This window comes from Phyllobates terribilis, unplaced genomic scaffold, assembly GCF_046119375.1.
Source record: "Phyllobates terribilis strain yellow unplaced genomic scaffold, ASM4611937v1 Scaffold_8__6_contigs__length_399053987, whole genome shotgun sequence".
NCBI lineage: Eukaryota > Metazoa > Chordata > Amphibia > Anura > Dendrobatidae > Phyllobates > Phyllobates terribilis.
The window spans coordinates 134,130,950-134,158,107 of record NW_027362768.1 but is presented as its reverse complement, the minus strand read 5'-3'; the positions used below and the strand labels follow the sequence as shown (position 1 = coordinate 134,158,107).

Sequence of the window (27,158 nt, the reverse complement as noted above, 5' to 3'; positions counted from 1 at the left end):
AAAAATAAAATGAAACCAGAAGTCATTACTCACCATTGGAAGGGACAAGTTGAGCAGCATGTCTGTAATAGGATTCAGCTTGGCTTGTCTGATTTCTATAGCGAGCTGGAAAGCAACAGAAGTCAGCGTTACATACAGACCATTTACTTGTGTAATAGTCTATTTAGTCCATTACTGGTGACCTGTAATCCATGCCCTATTCACTCAATGCAGTAGTCAAAAAAGAGAACATCTGTACTATAAATCAAAACAAAAATAAAAGCTACAATACATGTAGGGAAAAAAACACCACCACAATACCAAAAGTGTACGTAACCCAGTATGAAAATTCAGCAGACCTTGCAGCTACAAGTGCAGAAAAAAAAGATCAGCTCCAGATTTTGCAGTGGATCTGTTGCAACAAATCCAAGGCAAAGTCTGCATGCTTTACATGTACATTTTGTTGCAGATTTGCAGCAGCAAAAAAGTGTAATTTGCAAGGAAAATTTTCAGAATAAAGTCTGAACCAAATAGTAATTTTCCCCAAATTGTGCAGATTTATCTATTTTTTTAAATTATTATTAATTTTTTTTATTTATTTTTATTTTTTATTTATTTATTTATTTATTTATTTTTTTTTTATTTTTTTTTTTTTTACACACAGTGTATGGATGGATAAGACTGGGCAAAATCTCCACCACTTTGTTGGCACTATACACTATAGGAACTCAGCAGAGCATTCTCCCAGTGTGAACAGATCCTAAGGGGAAAAAAAAAAAAAAACTGGACAAATTAAATGACAGAAAGTCTCACCGATATCTCCAAGATGAACCAAGCAGTGCTGGCAAATATAGGAGCAGGAACTGGATTGCGGCTTCACCACAGTCCCACAGTGCATCTGCTTATTGCTGATAATCCCCAGCTGAGAGGACTTCACACGGCACGGCAAATCCACATTAAACACAGTGCATAACTCCTGCAAAAGCTTCAGGAAGGAATACAAAAAAAAATTTACACATACAAATATATAAATATACCATTAAAGCCGCATTCAGACAGCCATGTGTCACGGATCATAATCTCCAAACTTAAACTCAACAGCATCATAGATATATGATGTACGGCCGGTCCATGCACTGCGGTCTGGAATCGGACCACGATACACGGAAGTGAGAATCTGGCCTAAATTTCAACATATGTGGGACACAGATAACCGTGCGGAGCTAGCTCACCTGTGTATAGAAGCCACTAGCTGCCTCCAGGAATAGCGACAGATTAGCCTGCACCTCACTGCGATTTGGGTTTGCCCGGTTTTTAGCTTGACCCTGCAGTGTTGTAATCTGGTTCTTGAAGGCATGATTCCAGCTAAGATGAAAAAAATACCATTTGGGTTAACAGTCCACAAATATCTGCTATTGATTTCCAACCACATTTATATAGCTAAGTGCACACATTTAAAGGGGTTGGCCACCTTTACTTGTTAATGCAGCTTTCCTCACAAGCTGCACAGCACTTGCGTCCAGAAAGTAACTGCTAGTGTAGGAGCTTCTGAGCAGATCATCAACCTACTACGATTGTAAAAAAAAAAACTCCAATGGGAGAGTTATTGGAGGAAGTTGATGGTCAGGTCTGGCCACAGGCTCCTCCATCAGCAGCCATTGTATGGAGAGAAGTGCTGGTCAGTTTGTTAACATATCTGCAGTAACAAGAGAAAGTGGCCAACACCTAACCGTAAGAGAAGTGACCAAATATTAGGGTTGTAAAAACTAGAGTACAGAGGAAGTGTAAGATCAGACTACACATCTTAGCTGCGGGGACACAGGCATGCACAGAAGCTTCAATTTAAAGAGACCCTTTCATCAAATGTTTCATGGACTGGACAAGATGTAATAGCGGCTGCAGAGAGCAACTCTCCCAGTTGTCAGAGCTTTCACTGGGGGTGTGTACTTCTCCCTGTATGATGTTGACCAATCATAAGCAGGCAGCAATATACAGGAGAAAAAGAACACACCCCATTCATAGCTCAGAACTGGCTACTCCAGTGTGCAGTGAGATCAGAAGCAGGCTGTCATTACTAGACATGAGCGAACCTGTATTTAAAAGTTCGGGGTTCGTACTGGACTGTAAGTAAGTGTCTGGTGAGAGAGAGAAATTTTCCAGCTCAAAAGTTCAGGTCCCCATTGTTTTCAATGGGGTTCAGGTTCTGGTTCAAGTTCGGGTAGAGTTCTGGTACCCGAACCAAACTGTGGAATAAAGGGCGGAGGTGGGGGTGTGTGTACAGCAGAAGTGAATGTGCTACGAAAGGAAAAGAGCTGATTGAAGGCTTTGTAATGTGACACAGCTAAACTCATTGTGCTGCCCCTTCCCCTACACCAACTGTCAGGACTTTAACTGAAAGGTGCAGTCATCTGTGCTCTCCTCCCAGCACTTTCTAATCATGCAGGAGGTTAGACCTGGACATCAGAGCTGTCTGTCATTACATTTCCCACACTGGGAAACCTAATCTAAGCTAAGGTGGGGGTGTGTTCTTTTTTTCTCCTGTGTGTTGCTGCCTACTTATGATTGGTCAACATCATACTACAGGAGGAAGACATACACACCCCCAGTGAAAAACTCTGAGAACACCCATTTGGGCTTTATTTTAATTGACTCCTTAGCTACCAAAAACAGATAGCCAGCATCTCCACAAAGTAGAGGCATAATTAAAAAAAAAAAAAAAAAAAAAAAAAAGTTATTACATTGTGTGCCCTGGTCAACAAAAAACAATTTGGTGATAGGTGCTCCTTAAAATTTAAGTCCGCACAGGCTGGACACAAAGCAGATTTTTCAGGCAAAGAATCTGCAGCATATTACTGTTCCACCATGTGATCCTGCACCTGCTCCAAAGAAAGTTTCAAGGAGAATGACAGGCACTGCGGATTAGTCATTTATGGCACGTCAATTTATACTGAGGATTTTCACAATAGATTTCACCATTTACAATACAAACGGTTGGTCAGATCTGCAGCATTTAGGTAGCAGACAAGTTCTGTGTAGATAGAAGCTTAAATAATCAACCAGGCACTCACAGGTCTTGCTCCACCTTCTTGTCCAGTGCATACTCCAGGTCTGTCACAAGCATCTTCTGGTACAAGTCCTGTAGAGCCTGACGTGATGTCCACACCTCCGCTGTGCCAGGCTTAGAATCTGAAAATCAAGAAAGCACATGAGCACAAACAACCAACAGCTTCAAAGATTGTTTTTTTTTCCTATTATTTCTCAAGGGTGCTAGTTTTGTCTAGTGCAGGGCGTCTTAAAGGTAATGCTCCTTGGGGGGGAAGGGAGGGGGTGAGATTGAGTATGCAAATGAGCTCTCTACCAGAAGGAAGAAGACTATCAAGAAGCTGAGATCATTGAAGTCATCGGTTGGCGCTCAATCTACTCCACCGGTCTCCAGGTGCAGACAGAACTTAACGGAAAGTGAACGTTAACGCATTTCGAAGACGGAGCGTCTTCTTCAGGTACGCAATATCAAAGTTCGGTGTTCCCTCCCTGATAAAAAAGCCAGTTTATCATCTTGCACTTGGAGATCGGTGGAGTGGATTGAGCGCCAGTAAACCACAACATTGTTTTGTATGGATGAGGGAGCGTTAATTCCCTAAAACCGGTCTATAGATAGTATGGCGTGAGATCACTAGGCAGGAGTACTGTCTGGTGGAATACGTCATTGAGAACCACAATCTGCTCGTGGAAAAACAAGATGAAAATCCAGTTTGGTGCATCCACGATTACATAAGACAATTACAGCACTAGCAACTTCCTTATACTTTATTTTTATTGGTCTCGCTCCCTTAAAAGATGTGAGATCACGTGATATGCTTACAGGAAGGAGCCACTGTCACATTTACAGAACAGAGAACTTGCTTAAAAGCAGGCTATAATAATTACAGCGCTCCTAGAGGCCCCCCAGAATACTGCAGACAAAAAGTGACCTAACCGGTATAGTGCTAGCCAAATAACATGCAGTTATCCACACAAGTGGCTGAACTGGGTGGTGTCCTCTACCACAGCGGAGTCAGATCATAAAATAGGTTTACCTGTCATATCTGCTTTCAGGACTTCGGCCTGCCTGTATGGAGAAAAAAAAAGCATTAGAGTCATTATAACAAAGGACATGAGCAGCACGTAGGCAGCCATGTTTTTCTAATCCTGGACAACCCCTTCTTCCAAAAAGAGCAGCACCCCCCTGTCCATGGGTTGTACGTGGTACTGCAGTTCAGCTCTATTCACTTCAATGGGGGAACACCCTATGATCAGAGGTAAAGCCGTTTTGGATTTTTTTTTTTTTCAATCCAATCCTGTAAATCCCCTTTAAACTAAGGGTTTTCAGCTAATAAGGTTAGTTCATCTATTTTCCAAAGGGCAGCTGTTAGATGAGAGCTGACACATGATTGGTTGTTGGTTTAATTTTTTCCCCCAATAAATGCTATTGGGGCTAAAAAAAAAAAAAAACGGATATAGTTTGGTTTCTACAGCCTCTATATATCACAGTGCCTAAAAGTCTACAAAATTAGTTAAAGGGGTTGCTTGACAGTAAAAAATTTGTTTTAGCCATAGATGGATTGAAAATAATAAACAGAGGTATAATCACCTTCCGGCGCCCCCAAAGATTTTGCGCACGTCACTCCAGAGGTCTAAGCCACCTCAAGAAGCTGAGTATGCCTCAGTTTATTATTGTCAATCAATCCGTGACTTTTACTTTCAGACAAGAGTTTTAATAGACAAATTACAGGATCTGTAACCCTCATCTTTCTTAAGTACTAATCTAAGTCATGAAGAAATTTATTGGTCAGAAATCAGCTTAGAAGATAGTTCAATAAAAGAGATGAGAGTAACAGGCCCTGTAGAAATAACGAGCTTACTGACAGATTCACAGTCAACTCATTGTGCAGCCTGTTATGTATGTACATAGGGATGTAGAAGCCAAAAAAGTTCAAAAGTTTTAATGAAACCTTAATAGCAATCAGACGACAAATGTTCACTCGACAGAAAGTTTTCTCTCTCCATACATGAGCGCTTGGCTCAGCCAATGGTTCATGTGTTTTCACCGGGGAGAGGAGAAAGCTGCTCTGCTTCCAGGCATTGGCTCCCTTGAAAACAAAAGAATGGGTGTTGAAATCCCAATTACCCGATCCTTCACAGCCCTAACAATCTGTAGAGAGGCCCCTTATACATCAGATGGTCGTTTGGAATTGCAAAATTCAGCAGATTTGGTTAACATTCATCTAATGCAGGGGTCTCAAACTCGGCTAAGTATATGGGCCGCACATAGAAAAAATGTGAATTTGAAGGGCAGCATTCTTTGCAGGATGATATGAAATTTTTAATGATACCATATTGTTTTTTCTATACACATTTTGGATCATTTTTGAACATTTTGGGCTTTTTATTTTATTCTTTTACATGGTTTTACAAGTTTTACAGTTTTTACAATTTTTATTTCCTTTTTGTGTCCCCTAATTGGCCACATAGTGATTTTTTTTTCTTACAATTTGCACCATTTAGTAATTCTGACCAACTTCTTGTAGTAATGTCCTCCATCCTGGTCCCCATCTTGTAGCAATGTCCTCCATCCTGGTCCCCATCTTGTAGTAATGTCCTCCATCCTGGTCCCCATCTTGTAGTAATGTCCTCCATCCTGGTCCCCTTCTTGTAGTAATGTCCTCCATCCTGGTCCCCATCTTGTAGTAATGTCCTCCATCCTGGTCCCCATCTTGTAGTAATGTCCTCCATCCTGGTCCCCATCTTGTAGTAATGTCCTCCATCCTGGTCCCCATCTTGTAGTAATGTGCCCATCCTGGTCCCCATCTTGTAGTAATGGCCCTTGCTGGTCCCTAGCTTGTAGAACATTCAATTGAAAAGAAACACTGACTTTGGCGGCCCTCAGGGCCAGGCAAGAATTATTACGCGGGGCTCCGATGCCTGCGGGCCGCATGTGGCCCTCGGGCTGCGTGTTTGAGACCCCTGATCTAATGTGTATAGGCCTTAGCAGAATTTTAGCCACCAAAATACACTGCTCAAAAAAATAAAGGGAACCCTTAAACAACAGAATATAACTCCAAGTAAATCAAACTTCTGTGAAATCAAACTGTCCACTTAGGAAGCAACACTGATTGACAATCAATTTCACATGCTGTTGTGCAAATGGAATAGACAATAGATGGAAATTATTGGCAATTATCAAGACACCCTCAATAAAGGAGTGGTTCTGCAGGTGGGGACTACAGACCACATCTCAGTACCAATGCTTTCTGGCTGATGTTTTGGTCACTTTTGAATGTTGGTTGTGCTTTCACACTCGTGGTAGCATGAGACGGACTCTACAACCCACAGAAGTTGCTCAGGTAGTGCAGCTCATCCAGGATGGCACATCAATGCGAGCTGTGGCAAGAAGGTTTGTTGTGTCTGTCAGCATAGTGTCCAGAGGCTGGAGGCGCTACCAGGAGACAGGCCAGTACACCAGGAGACGTGGAGGGGGCCGTAGGAGGGCAACAACCCAGCAGCAGGACCGCTACCTCCGCCTTTGTGCAAGGAGGAACAGGAGGAGCACTGCCAGAGCCCTGCAAAATGACCTCCAGCAGGCCACAAATGTGCATGTGTCTGCACAAACGGTTAGAAACCGACTCCATGAGGGTGGTATGAGGGCCCGACGTCCACAGATGGGGGTTGTGCTCACAGCCCAACACCGTGCAGGACGCTTGGCATTTGCCACAGAACACCAGGATTGGCAAAGTCGCCAGTGGCGCCCTGTGCTCTTCACAGATGAAAGCAGGTTCACACTGAGCACATTTGACAGACGTGACAGAGTCTGGAGACGCCGTGGAGAGCGATCTGCTGTCTGCAACATCCATCAGCATGACCGGTTTGGCAGTGGGTCAGTAATGGTGTGGGGTGGCATTTTTTCAGAGGGCCACACAGCCCTCCATGTGCTCGCCAGAGGTAGTCTGACTGCCATTAGGTACAGAGATGAGATCCTCAGATCCCTTGTGAGACCATATGCTGGTGCGGTTGGCCCTGGGTTCTTCCTAATGCAGGACAATGCCAGACCTCATGTGGCTGGAGTGTGTCAGCAGTTCCTGCAAGATGAAGGCATTGAAGCTATGGACTGGCCCGCCCGTTCCCCAGACCTGAATCCGATTGAGTACATCTGGGACATCATGTCTCGCTCCATCCACCAACGTCACGTCGCACCACAGACTGTCCAGTAGTTGGCGGATGCTTTAGTCCAGGTTTGGGAGGAGATCCCACAGGAGACCATCTGCAACCTCATCAGGAGCATGCCCAGGCGTTGTAGAGAGGTCATACAGGCACGTGGAGGCCACACACAATACTGAGCCTCATTTTGACTTGTTTTAAGGACATTACATCAAAGTTGGATCAGCCTGTAGTGTGTTTTTCCATTTTGGGGATGACTCCAAATTCAGGCCTCCATTGGTTAATAAATTTGATTTCCATTGATGATTTTTGTGTGATTTTGTTGCCAGCACATTCAACTTTGTACAGAACAAAGTATTCAATGAGAATATTTCATTCATTCAGATCTAGGATGTGTTATTTGAGTGTTCCCTTTATTTTTTTGAGCAAAGTATTTATATGCGCATGTAGCTCTTGCAAAGACAAGTCCAGAAATACCTTTACATGGCCAGTCTGTTCCTCCTTTACTGAGAAATCAGCGTTTGAATTGATATGCAAATTGCTGTGGTAGATCTGAAGCCTCTGTCACTCCAGCTCTATTCCCCGCCCAGCGACTCCTCCTCCTGCTGTCAATCAAGCAAAAGAGCACGGAATAGAGCTGGAGTGACAAAGGCTGCAGAACTATCAGTCCTTCAGCCTCATTTGTATATCAATTCAAGAAGGAGATTTAGAGCTGGAGTGACAGAGGCTTCAGATCTACCATAGCCATTTGCATATAAATTCAAACGCTGATTTCTCAGTAACGGAGGAATGGACTGGTCATGTAAAGGTATTGCTGGACTTTTCTTTTAAAGAGCTACATGCGCAGATAAATAGTTTGGGGTTGGAAATCCTGCTGACGGATTCCCTTTAAACAGCACTTTTGGTTATAACCTGGGACCATGCGCCCCATAGTGGTCTGTGAACATGTATGTGGGGTGCAGAATAATTTGAACAACTTTATAACCGAAATTGCTCATTTCCTTCTATTATGAAAGTCCGCAACAGACCAATTTATGTACACGCCACAAAATTTGTTATTGAAGGTGTCTCAAAATGTAATAAGTACTCGCTACTGTGGAACTGGAAACATCAGTGTACTATTAATGGGGTTCACGTACTCTAAATACAGAAGCTAGGCCAGGGCTTTGTCCCACCACGTTTCTGAATATGTGGATAACTAAGGTCTCCGGTCAGATCGCCGATGTCTTAGTTCATGTTCTGATGGTTACATGCGACATGTGAAATTATTTCACAGCCACACACTTCACTGCAAAATATAAAAGGATGAAGAGGACGACTTGTGGAGCCTACATCAATTATCTGATCACTTAAATAAATGAGATCTGTGGTAGGGGACTCTCCGCCACGGTAAGAAACGTTCTTCATCTGTGCTCCACCGTGCTAAGAAGATAAGGAAATGGGAGCTTTACCCCCCTGGCATCACCAAAACGCGTCTGTCAGTATAATTACTAGCTCCTCTCTGTACAAGACACCGGCAGGTCTGTGCAGCGTGCAAGAGACAGGAGTATTTAATGAGGGAGGCCGGATACAGGGAAGACAATACAAATGAAATCCTTAACCTCCAGACTCTTAGTGGCTATCACTGATGGATGTAATAACAGGCTGACAATACGGAGAGCGTATGACGGGGAGATTATAAATGGAAGCTGTTACATTGTACCATGCAGTCACGATACAAGCTATAAAACAGATTGATAGATCGTGTTGTGGGAAGAGATTCGGTATGGGCTGTATTGTAATCATTGAAATCCTTGCTCATTTTGGGCTTTAGGGCGGTCCTAGTAAGTGATTGACAGCGGTCTCTGTATGCTTCCTGCCTATATGGACTGTGCAACATTTTTGAGCTGAAACGTTCCTTTCAATGCGGTCAAATATTAATTGAAACAATTCAGTCATGGCCGAAAGGGTTGAAATTGTTCCAGAAACGTAAACATTTCTCCCAGAAAATTATTGCAATTACACGTTTATTTTCTGTGTGTGTATTGGAACAAAAAAAAACCAAACAAACAAAAAAAAAAAAAGGACATTGGACACTAAACCCCCAAAAATGGGTAGGACAAAATTGTTGGTACCTTTCCAAAATTGTGGGTAAACAACTTGGTTACAAGCATGTGATGCTCATTCAAACTCACCTGTGGCAAGTAACAGGTGTGGGCAATATGAAAATCATACCTGAAACCTGATATAAAAGGGTAGAAGTTGACTCAATCTTGTGTGTCTCTATGTGCCAAACTAAGCACGGAGAACAGAAAGATTAGAAGAGAACGGTCTGAGGACTTGAGAACCAAAATTGTTAAAAAATATTAACAATCAAGGTTACAAGTCCATCTCCAGAGACATAAAAAAATACTGCAGTTTGCCAAAATGTACGCGAGTAAGCCAAAATCCTTCTGAGAAAGTGTCTTGTGGACAGATGAGACCAAGAGCTTTTTAGTAAAACACATCATTCTACGGTTTACTGAAAACGGAATGAGGCCTACAAAGAAAAGAACACAGTACCTAGAGTCACATATGGTGCTTTGACTGTATGTGAGGCATCATGAAATCTGAAGATTCCCAAAGGATTATGGGTCGCAATGTAGTGCCCAGTGTCAGAAAGCTGGGTTTGCATCCTAGGTCATGGGTCTTCCAGCAGGACAATGACCCCAAACATACCTCACGAAGCACCCAGAAATGGATGGAAACAAAGCGCTGGAGAGATCTGAACTGGCAGCAATGAGAGATCTTAAAATTGCTGTTGGGAGAAGATGCCTTCAAATATGAGAGACCTGGAGCAGTTTGCAATAGAAGAAGGGTCCAAAATTCCAGTTGAGAGGTATAAGAAGCTTATTGATGGTTATAGGAAGCGATTGATTGCAGTTATTTATTCCAAAACATGTGCAACGACATATTGAGTTGAGGTTGCCAACAATTTTGTCTGGCCCATTTTGTCCAATTTGCCTTTTTTTCTCGTGTTGTTCAAATACATACAAAGGAAATAAACAAACATGTGTATAACAAAATATATGTAATTGCAATAATTTTCTGGGGCAATTCCAAGGGTGCCAACACAGTCTCCCCCAAGGTGTGTGACTTGCTTGACAGATCAATCCCTCTACATACAAGGATGGATTTGCAGGGTCGTCCAGGACTAGGAAACTGAATTATTACTCGGACAGGCCATCAATATTAGTCGGATCCTTGGCTTACTGACTCCACAACCCTGATTAGCAGGTTCTGCGGCATCCAGAATTACACAGTGTATGGAGCTAGCGCCACATACTGTGCAGTGGCCAGAGTGTGGTACTGCAGTTTAACGCCTACTGAAATTAATGGGAGATGAGCTATAGTACTAGAAAATGGCCACTACACAGTTTACAGTGCTGTGGTGTTCCGGCTCCATACACTGTACCTCCGGCCTCCCAGGACCTGCTAACTGCTGACCATTGGGGATTGTGCAGCAATATCAGATTGGTGGGAATCTAAGGACTGGTCATCAATAGTAGTAGAATTGTAGTCTTGGACAAAGGAGAGTTAGGCAGGGAAAAGCCAGAGGGAACTGGTCGCAGACTCCTCTCCCTGGCCTGGTAAAACACAGCTCACTGATGAGCCTGGCCATATTTCATGCTGCCCATGGTTTATCTAAAATGCGAAATGCCCTTAAAGTACTACCGTCATGTGAAGGTATCCAAACACGACACATAAAAGGGTTAAACCACCAAGCTCTAAAAACGCTGTATACTGTGCCTCGTATGCAGCTGGAAAATAAAGTTGGGAGGAGGAAAAAGGTTTTCAATCAGCCCCTCTCAGCCAATCACCCAAAAGTCCTTTTCAGCTTGAGATCAGGCACGGTAATGAATTCAAATATCTCCATATATTGAGACTTTAGTGATGTTTTATCCACCTACAAAATGCAATTTATATATAAAAAAAAAATTGCCCGAAACAGGGTTTTCATGAACGGTAGAGTTAAAATAATAGAGAAAACATTCACATGTCCCCTGCCTCCATGGCGGAGGGCCGGGAAGTGACAGTCTCATGGGAACAGAGACTATACAGGAGGAAGCATAACAAAAGCAGAATATAGATTTCTCATATGCTGCTGTTAGTACATTAGATAATCAATTAATATTCTGGAAGTCAGACACATTACAGGCCCCAGAGTGGGGGAGGCAGCCGGATGAATGCTGCACTATTAAAAAAAAAAAGGCATAAAATGAAGGTTTATACAACACATATAGTATATAAAGGAAATATTATATAGGGCAAAGTGTTGTCTCCAGGGGAGGATATATCATTGGTGCAACCTGTGTAGCTGCACAAGGGCCTATTTTGACCTCTAAAGCAATAGGAATTGTTCATTATTATAACATATTAGACTGCTAAGGGCCTATATATTTTTCTTGCACAGGGGCCCTTTTCAGTCTGTTTGCCAACGGTTGTCTCCAGGCACAGAACAGAAGTGAAATAAAAGGGTGACGGTAGAAGACCCCCATGGGCAGTGTGTAACAGGCCTGGCAAACCTTTAGGGAACCCATAGTGGGATTAATGAGAGGAATTCCCAATAATATAGTCATAATATAGTCATTAGTAAGGCCAAGAAAAGAGGTCCACAATTATGTGTCAGCCTAGCAGGCACCGGACTGCAGGACTCCAATGGGGTAAATGTTGGAAAAACCACCAAAAATGTTATCGAATAGAAAGAATGAAGGAGACATTGACCTTGACTGTGGATTAGGAGAAGGGCACAACAATAAATGAAGCACAAGTATAATAAAGGTATGGCTATGTATTACAGGTAGGGGAAGGTTTACCATCGCTGGTAATCTATACATCACATTCTCTGCAGCCTGAGGGACGTGTATAAAAGTGATCAGACTGCATTAAGATCAAGAGCAGCGCTCCGATCAAAGCACCGGAGGCAGAGCTATGTCAGAAATGTGATCCGTCATGGCTAACAATACAATGAGGGCAGGTGACAAGAACACAACTAACAGCTCCGGGAAACACCTCGGGAAGGTGTGTTACTAAACGTCTCGCCTGACACTCCCCGCCACTAGATTTCTCTGAAACGTTACTGCTCAGTCCATTTAGTACTTTTGTATTAAACTACCAGAATTATGTTATTTGTCTGCAGAAAAGCAGAGACAGCAAAAAGGAGAAGAAAAACATTTACTTAGACAAGTGGACTACAACATGATTTTCTTCAGCATAACTTTAAAAAAAAAAAAAAAAAAAAAAAAAAAAATCACCGATATATTCCTAGAACTACATCTAAGAAACTAGATACTGTGCATGATAATGTGACACCATATGATAGGCAGCACGGTGGCTCAGTGGTTAGCACTGCACCTTGCAACGCTGGGGTCATGGGTACGAAACCTACCAAGGACAACAACATCTGCAAGGAGTTTATACAGTGGTGTTAAAAAGTATTTGCCCTCTTCCAGATTTCTTATTCTTTTGTACGTTTGTCACATTTAAAATGTTTCAGATCACAAAACAAATGTAAATATTAGACAAAGATAACACAAGGAAACATAAAATGCAGTTTTAAATGAAGGTCTTTATTATTAACGGGAAAAGAAATCCAAACCTACGGGGCCCTGTGTGAAAAAGTGATTACCCCCCCCCTTAAAACATAAATTAACTGTGGTTTATCACATCTTTGGGAAGCGGAGTTCAATTTCCCTAGCCACACACGGGCCTGATTACTGCCACACCTGTTCTCAATCAAGAAATCACTTAAATAGGACCTGCCTGACAAAGCGAAGTAGACCAAAAGATCCTCAAAAGCTAGACATCATGCTGCGATCCAAAGAAATTCAGAAACAAAGTAATAGAGAGCTATCAGTCTGTAAAAGGTTATAAAGCCATTTCTAATGCTTTGGGACTCCAGTGAACCACAGTGAGAGCCATTATCCACAAATGGTAAAAACATGGAACAGTGGTAAACCTTCCCAGGAGTGGCCGACTGACCAATATTACCCCAAGAGCACAGAGACGACTCATCCAAGAGGTCACAAAAGACCCCACAACAACATCCAAAGAACTGCAGGCCTCACTTGCCTCAGTTAAGGTCAGTGTTCATGACTCCACCATAAGAAAGAGACTGTTCAAAAATGGCATGCATGGCAGAGTTCCAAGACGAAAACCACTGAGCAAAAAGAACAGAAAGGCTCGTATTTGTTTTGCCAGAAAACATCTTGATGATCGCCAAGACTTTTGGAAAGAGTATGTCCCATTATATCTGGCATAGATGTAACATAGCATTTCAGATAAAGAACATCATACCAACAGTAAAATATGGTGGTGGTAGTGTGATGGTCTGGTCCTGTTTTGCTGCTTCAGGACCTGGAAGACTTGCTGTGGTAAATGGAACCATGAATTCTGCTGTCTACCAAAAAATTCTGAAGGAGAATGTCCAGCCACCTGTTCGTGGCTTCAAGCTGAAGTGCACTTGGGTTATGCAGCAGGACAATGATCCAAAACACAGCAGCAAGTCCACCTCTGAATGGCTTAAGAAAAACAAAATTAAGACTTTGGAGTAGCCTAGTCAAAGTCCTGACCTTAATCTGATTGAGATGCTGTGGCATGACCTTAAAAAGGCGGTTTATGCTCGGTAACCCTCCAATGTGGCTGAATTACAACAACTTTGCAAAGATGAGGGGCCAAAATTCCTCCAGAGCGTTGTAAAGATTCATTGCCTGTTATCACAAACACTTGATTGCAGTTGTTTCTGCGAAGGGCGGCCCAACCAGTTATTAGGTTTAGGGGTGCAATCACTTTTTCACACAGGGCCTGGGTAGGTTTGGATTTTTTTTTCCTTTAATAATAAAGACCTTCATTTAAAGCCTCAGTTTGTGATTACTTGTGTTATCTTTGTCTAATATTACATTTGTTTTGTGATCTAAAACATTTAAGTGTGACAAACGTGCAAAAGAATAAGAAATCAGGAAGGGGGCAAACACTTTCACACCACTGTATGTTCTCCCCGTATTTGCGTGGGTTTCCTCCGGGTTCTCTGGTTTCCTCCCACATTCCACAGACTGATCGAGAATCTCGATAGTGAGCCACAATGGGGACAGTGATGATAAAGCGCTGTGGAATTAATGGCGCTATATAAGTCAGTAAAATAAGTAAATGGGATATCCACATATGGTGCTATAGAAAGGATCCTACATCTCTGCACAAGATATTGGCCCCTAAAGGCACCTCCACCCGCTGAATGTAGACAGAATTAAAGAAAGTCCTGTGGCACAACGCGATCACCTGTACTTACATTATACTGTGATGCAGCATATGCCTGGTTCAATTGTAGCCAGTACTACGTGTCAAAGCCAAAGACGCAATAGAGATCTAGACACTGGACACAGACAGAATAGGGCCCCACAAAAGCACAGTCCTAGATGGGAAGCTGTGACTATTATATTCCAATTATAGGGAATCTGTCAGATTACATAGCAAAAACCTGCTGAGAGCGACATGTAGGGGCTCAGACCCAGATTCCAGCGATGTGTCACTTGCTGGACTGCTCGCTGTCATTTTGATATAATCATAGTTTTCTCTGCTGCAGATCTAGCAGTGCTCAGAACGCTGAGCTCTGTATAACCCCGCCCACACCACTGATTGGCTGCTTTCTGTGCACACTGTACATTAACAGCTGCCAAACAGTAGTGGGGGCGTGGCTGGACTAGCAGGCACGAGACACCTAGTCCTGTAGTGATGATAATCTGCTGATAAAACATTAATTTTATTGAAACAGCAGCATACAGCTTAGTAAGTGACATTGCTGGAATCAGAGAGTCTGCCCCTACATCATGCTGCTCTTGGATTACATAAAACCTGCTGACAGATTCCCTTTAATTTCTGTCCTGCCTACATTTTTTTCATGTGTTGTCCCAGAAATCCTCAGAGGAGAAAGGCCGCCTACAGCCTGGGTAACACTGGGATATAAAAGATGGAGCATCTGAGATTTACTTGCAGATACATGTCTGCTGTAGAGGTCTTGCATGATCATCTTAGAGCGGTGGTTTAGTTATGCAACAGCATCAACATCCACTGTCTAAAACCAGATATTTCATGTAATGTTTGGTTATAAAGTGTAAAACAACCCTACACATTACCGGCCGTTGCCTCCTGTTACTCCACACACGTCCGAAACAACATACAAGGTTGGATTTCACGGTCCACAAAGAAAATGTCATAACCAGAAGTGATATACGAAAGTGACAGATGTCTATTATCAGCAGGTTTCATATCACATGTGCTTTGGAGCAATGCACACACAAACTTCTAGAAAGTTACAGCTCTCCGCCCCTTCACTCTCAAAAATGATGCACTTCATAGGATAAAGTTGTAGACATCGGGAAACATCAGGCTTAAGGGTCATCATCAGTGAGGGGCTGAGAACCCAGGCTTCCAACGGTACATAAAGCCTCTATTTTTACCATTTTCCCTGATTGCTTGGTTATGGTGAAGCCAAATTTAGCAAAACAGGTCATCAAAAATGGATGAAATGCAAAAGCAGCAGGAGACAGAAGACACAGAGCAATCATTTTACTATAAAAATGCCTGAACGCAGCACTGATGGGCTAAGCCGTATATAAAAAGAAAAGATGGGCCAAGGTGAGCCCGACACGTCTCATGCCTCCATATATTCTATACGGCTTTTCTGTGCAATGAATACAATAGGTCACTGCACCACCCATGGGTGCTGCTGCCGTGCTACGACATGGCATAAGGGGCACCAGGGGCTCAGGGAGGACAGGTCTGGTTTTATCTGCTAGTTCTGCACCAGTAAGGAGTTCTGCTCTGAGGCACAATGCAGATCTGTACAGGAGCCACTAAGGCAACCCCATTGGAAGTAAGAGCCATCCAGGCAATCCGCTGATCACAGCAAGTCTAGCTTCTCTGTCTGCAAGGGAAGGTATACGCCTGCCAACCAAGAAAAGGATGCTAGAGCAATAGTTGGCTTTTCATTAAAGACTTATCCCCCACACCTCAATACAACATCCACAATCAGAATATTGAAGGCTTTTCCTCGTGGCCATCAACATCAAATCAGCAGAGGTCCAACTATTTAGTATTAGCGGTGCAAGGTACCCCAGCACGGTCCCACTGATGTGAACAGACCAATGCTGCAATAATAGTAGGCAAAATGTAGATAAACAGCTATGTAAAGACTGAAGAAGCTGCAGGACTTGCATGAGAGTCACGTACCCATGAAACAACTGTCTGACAGGGGGGCAATTGTCAGAACCCCTCCAATCTAGTGCGACTCTTACTAATATTCTAGAACTCGAAAACCCAAAAACAGCAAGGCTTTTATGACCTGATGCTATTGAAAGACCTCCTACAGCGGCGCCTCTTAGTGGTGGCTTAGTGCAGCGCTGGGATCCCAATTTTGAATATAATCAAGGACAAATATAATCATGACGTAAATAATGTAAAACAAAGGAGGACAAAATACTTAAAAAAATAAAAAGGCAGATATAGGCTGGACAATTCCTAGACTAAGTAATACCCTTCACATTGTGGTTTTACAGATGTCAAGATCCTACAGATCTCAGTATGAAAGCGGCTGACTATGGAGGTTATATACTGGGGTCTTGGAGTTTCACAATGACTGAGGAGCCCCAGGTTGTAGAGCACAGCTGGAGGAAAAGGCAAAATAACTAACTGAAACTACATAAAAGGAGTGCAAAGTTATATTTGTGGATTATGTAACCGAAGCCAGTAAGTCGCTGTAAACCGGATAATTATCTCACTTGCGTATGGTTGTAATATGACTCGGTATAGGAGACATGTTTGACCTGATGAGATCCAATCCCATTCTTGACAATAAGGGTAGGTCTACAAGGTGACAAGTTGTGTGCAACCAAAAACATGTGTGTCACTTGCTGTCTCGTAACTATTTTAGAGCTGCAATTTAGGTGTCTAAAAACAAACAAAACAGCTTAATAAAAGACATGACACATGAGCATTTAATTTACGGAGAGCCCACAGAAATTTAGAGAGAGATACAGTGAACGATCCTGACAGCACACGACGATGAGATAATGGTCCCGACATTTAAGGCAGAGCTTGTCAATATAACATTAATGTCCTAGATGGGATAACCCTTTTATAGAGGGCTTGTCAATTGCCATAAAATATGTACTTTATTTTTACCGAGTGTAAAATGACGGTGTTCTCCGGAGTCTGGAGTTTTTATGTTATCTCTGCTCCTCTCCATTTCTGGGATATGGTCCCCTCTTCACTCTAGTCTAGTCTCATGAAAACGCACACAGAAGAGTGGAGGACCACGACCAGTTGGATAAAAACATAGATTTATAGCAACTGGCCAAAAGTTTGAGACCAAAACAAATTTTGGTTTTCACAAAAAGGTTGATGCTTTAATTTTTATAGTGGTAATTTGCATCAACTCTAGATTGTTCCGAAGAGTGATCAGATGAATAGCAAAAAATTGCAAAGTCATTCCTTGCCATGAAAATTAATTGCAAAAACCCCATTTACAAGAGAATAGTTCAATTGCTGTGAAGAAAGTTTCAGAGCACCCAGGAAAGTCCAGCAAGTGCTAGGACCGTCTCCTAAAAAAAGATACAGGTATAGGACCAGTTCATCACCAGTGCTGAGCTTGCTCAGGAACGGCAGCAGGCAGATGTTAGTACATCTGCACTCACAGCGAGGTGAAGACTTTTAAAGGCTGACCTGGTGTCAAGAAGGGCAGCAAAGACAACACCTTCCTTCAAGAAAAACATCAAAGACAGACGGAAGGATTGGACTGCAGAGGACTGAGTTAAAGTCATTTTCTCTGATAAAGCCCCATTCAGACTTGTCTGGGGCAACTTGAAGAATGATTGTCCAGAGAAGAACAGGTAAGTGCTATGAGTCCTGTGTCATGCCAACAGTAAAGCATCCTGAGACCATTCATGTGTGGGGGATTCTCATCCATGGAAGGGGCTCACTCACAATTTTGCCTAAGAACTTGGCCATTAATAAACAATGGGATCTAAACCTCCTCCAAGAGCAACTTCTCTCAACGGAGCAATGTGGTGATGAACAATGCTTCGCCCAGCATGATGGAGACCATGTCACGAGGAAAAAGTGATAACTAAGTGTCCAGTGAACAAAACATTAAAATTTTGAGTCCATGGTCTGGAAACTGCACAGATGTCAATCCCATTGAGAACCTGCGTTCAATCCTCAAAATGTAGGTGAACAAACAAGAACACAGAGATTGTGATGAACTCCAAGCACTGATTAGGCATGAATGGCCGGTCATCAGTCAGAATTTGTCCCAGAAGCAGTTATCCATCATGTTAGGGCGAACTGCAGAAATCTTGGATAAAAAGGGTCAAAACTGCAAATATTGAAAGTTTACATAAACTTGATGGGCCCGATTCATCTAAACTTTTACACCAGAATTCTCACATAAAGAGAGGAAAAATGTTGACAACACGTGGCTACGCTAAAATTTTGCGACTTTTGACATTCTCACACCATTTTCGCTGAGCAACAACGTGGTAGTGTACCTTACACAACAAATCTTACTCCAGTCCCTGACTAGAGTAAGATTTAGGCCATGGCCCCACTATCAGTATTTGGTCAGTATTTTTTCTCAGGAATGGGAGCCCAAACCAGGTGAGGAACAATCAGAGAAAAGGTATAATAGAAACAAGTCACCAATTCTGCATTTATCACACACTCCTGGTCTTGGCTCCCACTCCTGAGAAAAAATACTGACCGAATAATGATAGTGGGGCCGTGGCCTTATGGCAAGGCGCACGCCACTTTTAAGACGTGCCGGATTCATTAAGAGGCGCTTCTTAATGAAGCGGGAGCATCGGACTCCAACACACCCCATCATCAAGATCAGAACGAAAACCGCCAATCTTGATGAATCGAGGCAGATGTATTTGTCAATAAAGGTTTAATAAACGTATGAAATGTTGATAATTGCACTTCAGTAACCACATAAACCTCTGACTAAGGCTATGTGCTCACAATCAGGCTATAGCAGAGTTTTGGAAGCAGTGCATTTTTGCTGCGTTCAAAGCGCTGCGTCCGATCACGCATGTGTACATTGAACACATGCGGAGTTACTGCACCCTATACATTCAATTGGGGACATTTCTGTTGTCGAGAATAGCGTCTCCAAAACAGAAATTGACAAGCTGCGGCTCGTGAAGCCGCGCTGCAGGTGAGTTTACGCGGCATCAATTAGAAGCACAGTGGGTATGGGATTTCTATAAATCCTATCTACTGTGCTTCTACTGTACAAAGTAGCGTTTTCAACGCAGAGCAGGTGAGCTGCGTCCAAAACTCTGCAAATACTGATTGTGGGCATGTACCTTAAAAGATCGAAAAACACTGAAGCGGCAAACTTTATGAAAACCAAACTTTGTGGCAGTCTCAAAACATTTTGGCCATGACGGTATATACAGGGAAGAGAAGGCCATATCGCAAACGGAGAAGCGCAGGGCAAAAAGAAGAGCAGCATCAGGACAACAGCAGCATTTACTTGGGTAAAAAAAATTACATACAGATGCATCTCACTAAATTAGAATATAAGCAAAAAGTTAATTTATTTCAGTTCAATACAAAAAGTGAAACTTATATTATACAGAGTCATTACAAACAGAGTGATCTATTTCAAGTGTTTATTTCTGTTAATGTTGATGATTATGGCTTACAGCACCTGTATATTTTTCATGAGTCACATGTCCTCTTTAAAGTCACTGGTGCCTTCCAGCCAAAAATCCAGCAGGGCAGTTTTTGGTGAAGGTCACGCCATGGGTTACAATGTGACCCCTATCATTAAATGTCATATCTCCGTTAAACACCAGGATCTTCGTGTGGAGTGACACAGGTCACCATGAAGACATAGCCCAACACTATAAAAACCTTTCCCCACACATGAACTTTGAAAAAAGTTTTCTTGCTTTGTCCCCAACAGACTGCGAGCCATCACTGGCAACACACATCTTCTACACCATATTACAATCCTGTGAAAGCCAGTAATAAAGTGCTGCATAAAACAGACAAGCAATAGATCTCTTAAAGGCCGTAATTACGGATTGCAGTGTGCACATTCCTGTCCTGTCCACAACACAGAAGAATAGCTGAGAGCTGATTACACACCGGCACAACACCTTTACTAATCCAAGTTTGTCATTTTATTGGCTGAGTCAGTATGAAGCAGAGCGACTTATTAGCCATTGCTGATGACATTACATCTTATTGAGGTTAGTGAACCCAACACCAGCCCAATGTGGGACCTGGTGGGTGCACTAACCACTGTCTCTCCGGACAAGGAGTCTGTAGACTGAACGACGAGACCTGCAGACACTACATGATCGCACATCACCGGGGCAGAAGACCTGAGACACTGTTATTACATGGGAAAACATCACTGAGGCAGGAGACCTGCAGACACTATTATTACAAGGGCGCACACCACCGGGGCAGGAGACCTGCAGACGCTGTTATTACACAGGCGCACATCACCGGGGCAAGAGACCTGCAGACGCTGTTATTACACGGGCGCACATCACCGGGGCAGGAGACCTGCAGACGCTGTTATTACACGGGCGCACATCACCGGGGCAGGAGACCTGCAGACGCTGTTATTACACGGGCGCACATCACCGGGGCAGGAGACCTGCAGACGCTGTTATTACACGGGCGCACATCACCGGGGCAGGAGACCTGCAGACGCTGTTATTACACGGGCGCACATCACCGGGGCAGGAGACCTGCAGACACTGTTATTACACGGGCGCACATCACCGGGGCAGGAGACCTGCAGACGCTGTTATTACACGGGCATATCACCGGGGCAGGAGACCTGCAGACGCTTATTACACGGGCGCACATCACCGGGGCAGGAGACCTGCAGACGCTGTTATTACACGGGCGCCCATCACCGGGGCAGGAGACCTGCAGATGATGTTATTACATAAACGCCCATCACCGGGGCAGGAGACCTGCAGATGCTGTTATTACACGGGCGCACATCACCGGGGCAAGAGACCTGCAGACGCTGTTATTACACGGGCACCCATCACCGGGGCAGGAGACCTGCAGACACTATTATTACAAGGGCGCACACCACCGGGGCAGGAGACCTGCAGACGATGTTATTACACGAACGCCCATCACCGGGGCAGGAGACCTGCAGATGATGTTATTACATAAATGCCCATCACCGGGGCAGGAGACCTGCAGATACTGTTATTACATGAACGCCCATCACCGGGGCAGGAGACCTGCAGATACTGTTATTACATGAACGCCCATCACCGGGGCAGGAGACCTGCAGATGGATGGAAGTGAGCAGGGGATGGAGGGGAGCAGCACATGGAGGGGAGCAGCACAGGGGACACAGCTGTACACAATGGCCTGATCACAGGGGCACCTTCCTCCGGTCTCATTGCAGCACTGTCGCGATATAACACTGGCTCTGTCCCTCACCGGATATACTGCGCACACAGCAGGCTCATCCTCCACCGGGGCTTTCAGCTTCGGTCTCTCCACTCAGGCTCAATATCGTGGCGGCCGTGAGTCAGCCATCTTTTCCGGGCCCCCCTCGCCACCTGTGAGGTTGGGGCCCCGGGCCTGCAAACCCCCCTGTCCCCCTGACAACCAACCCCCCGGAGAGTCCCACTGAACGCTTTCCCCTCCGGAAACAGCTATCTAAGCAGCACTTCCGGTCGGTGCGACTTCTATATCCCTCCGGCTGAAGCTTCCAAGTGCACAGCTTAGTCACGCCCACATACCTCTAGTGCGCAAGCGCGAAGCGCTTATCCATGGGAGTGACGACAAGTAGAGGTGGGAGGTGATAGAGAGAGAATTTGATGACTCGGTTGCTGTAGCAACAAGTTACCTGCTGCTGAGCGGTCTCCTAGGCAACTGAGTGCGGCGGCCCTAGGACTGCTCAGTGCGTCAGCAGCGGCCCCAGGCCTTCCTGGCACAGCGCGTGCTTGCACCGAGGCTGCAGAGAACCGCGATTGTCATAGAAGGCAACCGGGTGACCTTACAGGAGCGTCATTATATACACAACGTCATCTGCAGGAGAAGCTACCTCCACATGGCTCCACAGCAGTAGGGAGACTACTACTCCCGGTTTAGATTGGGAAGGAAGATGTAGTAGTATCACCACAGCTGGAGGATGAGGATGCTACCTGGTTTATTCGTAGTAATGCTATTGTGGTGTAGTCAGGTCCCGGGCGCCACCATGAGCACCCACAAGACCAAGGTCAGGACACGGAAAGCTCAGCACTGATCTGGTTTCTCTAATGTGCAGAATAATGGAAACACATTACAGGGAAATGTACACAGTAATGTCACTAAAGGGATAATGCACACAGTAACATCTCTGTAATGTGACATTACTGTGTGCATTATCCCTATAGTGACATTATTGTGTACATTATCTCTATATTGACGTTACTGTGTGCATTATCGCTATAGTGATGTTACTGTGTGCATTATCTCTGTAATGAGACATTACTGTATGCATTTCCCTGTAATGTAATGCTACTGTGTGCACACAGTAACATTACTGTAGGGCTAATGCACACAGTAACGTCACTATAGGGATAATGCACACAGTAATGTAACTATAGGGATAATGCACACATTAACATCACTATAAGGATAATGCTCACAGTAGTGTCACTATAGGGATAATGCACACAATAACGTCACTCTAGGGATAATGCACACAGTAACATTATTACAAAGATAATGCACACAGTAATGTCACTATAAGGATAATGCACACAGTAACATCACTATAGAGGTAATGCACACAGTAACATCACTATAGATATAATGAACACAATAATGTCAATAAAGGGATAATGCACACAGTAATGTCACTATAGGAATAATCCACACAGTAATGTAACTAGGGATAATTCACACAGTAACATCACTCTAGGGATAATGCACACAGTAATGTCTCATTACAGAGATAATTCACACAGTAACATTACTATAGCGATAATGCACACAGTAACGTAACTATAGAGATAATGCACACAATAATGTCACTATAGGGATAAAGCACACAGTAACATCACTCAAGGGATAATGCACACAGTAATGTCACTATAGGGTTAATTCACACAGTAATGTCTCACTACAAAGATAATGCACGCAGTAACATCACTGTAGGGATATTGCACACAGTAATGTCACTCTAGGGATAATGCACGCAGTAATGTCACATTACAGAAATAATGCACATAGCAATGTCACTATAGGGATAATTCACACAGTAATGTCTCAATACAGAGATAATGTACACAGTAACATCACTATAGGGATAATGCACACAATAATGTAACTATAGGGATGATGCACACAGTAATGTCACAATATGGATAATTCACACAGTATTGTCACACTACAGAGATAATGCACACAACAATGTCACTATAGGGATAATGCACACAGTAACATCACTATAGGGATAATACACACAGTAACGTCACTATAGGGATAATGCACACAGTAATGTCACTATAGGGATAATCCACACAGTAATGTCACTAGGGATAATGCACACAGTAACATCACTATAGGGATAATGCACAGAGTAACATCACTATAAGGATAATGCACACAGTAATGTCACTATAGGGATAATGCACACAGTAACGTCACTCTAGGGATAATGCACACAGTAACATTATTACAAAGATAATGCACACAGTAATGTCACTATAAGGATAATGCACACAGTAATGTCACTATAGAGATAATGCACACAATAATGTAACCATAGGGATAATGCACACAGTAATGTCACTATAGGGATAATTCACACAGTAATGTTGCATTACAGAGATAATGCACACAGTAACATCACTATAGGGATAATGCACACAGTAATGTAACTATACGGATAATGCACATAGTAACTTCACTATAGGGATAATGCACACAATAATGTCTCATTACACAGATAATGCACACAGTAACATCACAATACGAATAATGCACATAGTAATGTCACCATAGAGATAATGTACACAATAATGTCACTATAGGGATAATTCACACAGTAATGTCACTATAGGAATAATGCACAAAGTAAGATCATTATATGGATAATGCCCACAGTAATGTCACTAGTGATAATGCATACAGTAACATCACTATCGGGAAAATGCACAGAGGAACATCACTCTAGGGATAATTCATACAGTAATCATTACAGTGATAAATCACAGAGTAATGTCATAATAAGGATAATGCACACAATAATGTAACTATAGGGATGATGCACACAGTAATGTCACAATATGGATAATTCACACAGTATTGTCACACTACAGAGATAATGCACACAGCAATGTCACTATAGGGATAATGCACACAGTAACATCACTATAGGGATAATACACACAGTAACGTCACTATAGGGATAATGCACACAGTAATGTAACTATAGGGATAATGCACAGAGTAACATCACTATAAGGATAATGCACACAGTAATGTCACTATAGTAATAATGCACACAGTAACATCACTCTAGGGATAATGCACACAGTAACATTATTACAAAGATAATGCACACAGTAATGTCACTATAAGGATAATGCACACAGTAACATCACTATAGAGGTAATGCACACAGTAACATCACTATAGGGATAATGCACACAGTAAAATCACTATAGATATAATGAACACAATAATGTCAATATAGGGATAATGCACACAGTAATGTCACTATAGGGATAATCCACACAGTAATGTCACTAGGGATAATTCACACAGTAACATCACTCTAGGGATAATGCACACAGTAATGTCTCATTACAGAGATAATGCACACAGTAACATCACTATAGCGATAATGCACACAGTAACGTCACTATAGAGATAATGCACACAATAATGTCACTATAGGGATAAAGCACACAGTAACATCACTATAGAGATAATGCACAGTAATGTCACTATAGGGTTAATTCACACAGTAATGTCTCATTACAACGATAATGCACGCAGTAACATCACTAGAGATATTGCACACAGTAATGTCACTCTAGGGATAATGCACACAGTAATGTCACATTACAGAGATAATGCACATAGCAATGTCACTATAGGGATAATTCACACAGTAATGTCTCAATACAGAGATAATGTACACAGTAACATCACTATAGGGATAATGCACACATTAACGACACTATAGGGATAATGCACACATTAACATCACTATAGGGATAATTCACACAGTGTCATCACTATAGGGATAATGCACACAGTAATGTCACATTACAAAGATAATGCAAAGAGTCACTTCACTATAGGGATAATGCACACAGTAATGTCACTAGGGATAATGCACACAGTAATATCACTATAGGGATAATGCACACAGGAACATCACTCTAGGAATAATTCACGCAGTAATGTCACTATAGGGATAATGCACACAGTAATGTCACATTACAGTGATAATGCACACAGTAATGTCACTATAGGGATAATGCACACAGGAACATCACTATAGGGATAATGCACACAGTAAGATCACTATAGATATAATGAACACAATAATGTCACTATAGGGATAATGCACACAGTAATGTCCCATTACAGAGATAATGCACACAGTAACACCACTAGAGGGATAATGCACACAGTAATGTCACTATAGGTATAATGCACACAGAAACATCACTCTAGGGATATTTCACACAGTAATGTCTCATTACGGAGATAATGCACACAGTCATGTCAGTATAGGGATAATGCACACAGTAAGGTCACATTACAGAGATAATACACACAGTAATGTCACGATAGGGATAACGCACACAGTAACATCAATATAGGAATAATGCACACAGTAACATCACTATAGGAATAATGCACACAGTAACATCACTATAGGGATAATTCACACACTAATATCACTGTAGGGATAATGCACACAGGAACATCACTCTAGGGATAATTCATACAGTAATGTCTCATTACGGAGATAATTAACACAGTAATGTCACAATAGGGATAATGCGCACAGTAATGTCACATTACAGAGATAATGCACACAGTAACACCACTATGGGGATAATGCACACAATAGTGTCACTATAGGGATAATGCACACAGTAACGTCACTATAGGGATAATGCACACAGTAGCATCACTATAGGGATAATGCACATAGTAATGTCACTATAGGGATAATTCACACAGTAATGTCTCATTACAGAGATAATGCACAGTAACATCACTATAGGGATAATGCACACAGTAATGTCACTATAGGGATAATGCACACAGTAAATTCACTAAAGGGATAATTCACACAGTAATGTCTCATTACAGAGATAATGCTCACAGTAATGTCACTGTAGGGATATTGCACACAGGAACATCACTCTAGGGATAATTCACACAGTAATGTCTCATTACAGAGATAATGAACACAGTAATGTCACTATAGGGATAATGCACACAGTAATGTCACATTACAGAGATAATGCACACAGTAACACCACTATGGGGATAATGCACACAGAAACATCACTCTAGGGATGATTCACATAGTAATCTCTCATTACAGAGATAATGCACACAGTAATGCCACTATAGAGATAATGCACACAATAATGTCACTATAGGGATAATGCACACAGTATTATCACTGTAGGGATAATGCACACAGTAATGTCACATTACAGCGATAGTGCACACAGTAACATCACTATGGATAATGCACACAGTAACGTCACCATAGAGATAATGCCCACAGTAATATTACTATAGGGATAATGCACTCAGTAACATCACTATAGGGATAATGCACACAGTAACGTCACTATAGAGATAATGCACACAATAATGTCACTATACGGATAATGCACACAGTAACGTCACTATATGGATAATGCACACAGTAACATTACTATAGGGATAATGCA

At 42.6% G+C, this 27,158-nt stretch overlaps 1 protein-coding gene across 6 annotated transcripts in view; it reads right to left on the bottom strand.

Annotated features, from left to right (window-relative positions):
* Positions 1-21,977, bottom strand: part of SMG7 (SMG7 nonsense mediated mRNA decay factor) — a 58,412-nt gene extending 36,435 nt beyond the window's left edge. For 2 of the 6 annotated variants that reach the window (XM_073643321.1, XM_073643322.1), the window contains exons 1-6: positions 21,673-21,976; positions 4,056-4,087; positions 3,048-3,165; positions 1,212-1,344; positions 793-964; positions 34-105 (exon numbers count right to left, since the gene is read on the bottom strand). In XM_073643321.1, coding sequence (XP_073499422.1) covers positions 34-105; positions 793-964; positions 1,212-1,344; positions 3,048-3,165; positions 4,056-4,087; positions 21,673-21,701 — 556 coding nt within the window. In that variant the 5' untranslated portion in view covers positions 21,702-21,976. Of the gene's footprint in view, positions 1-33; positions 106-792; positions 965-1,211; positions 1,345-3,047; positions 3,166-4,055; positions 4,088-21,672 lie in introns of all 6 variants that reach the window. The other 4 variants (XM_073643325.1, XM_073643326.1, XM_073643323.1 and 1 more) reach the window with 3 other exon arrangements.
* Between the last annotated feature and the right edge of the window lie 5,181 nt (positions 21,978-27,158).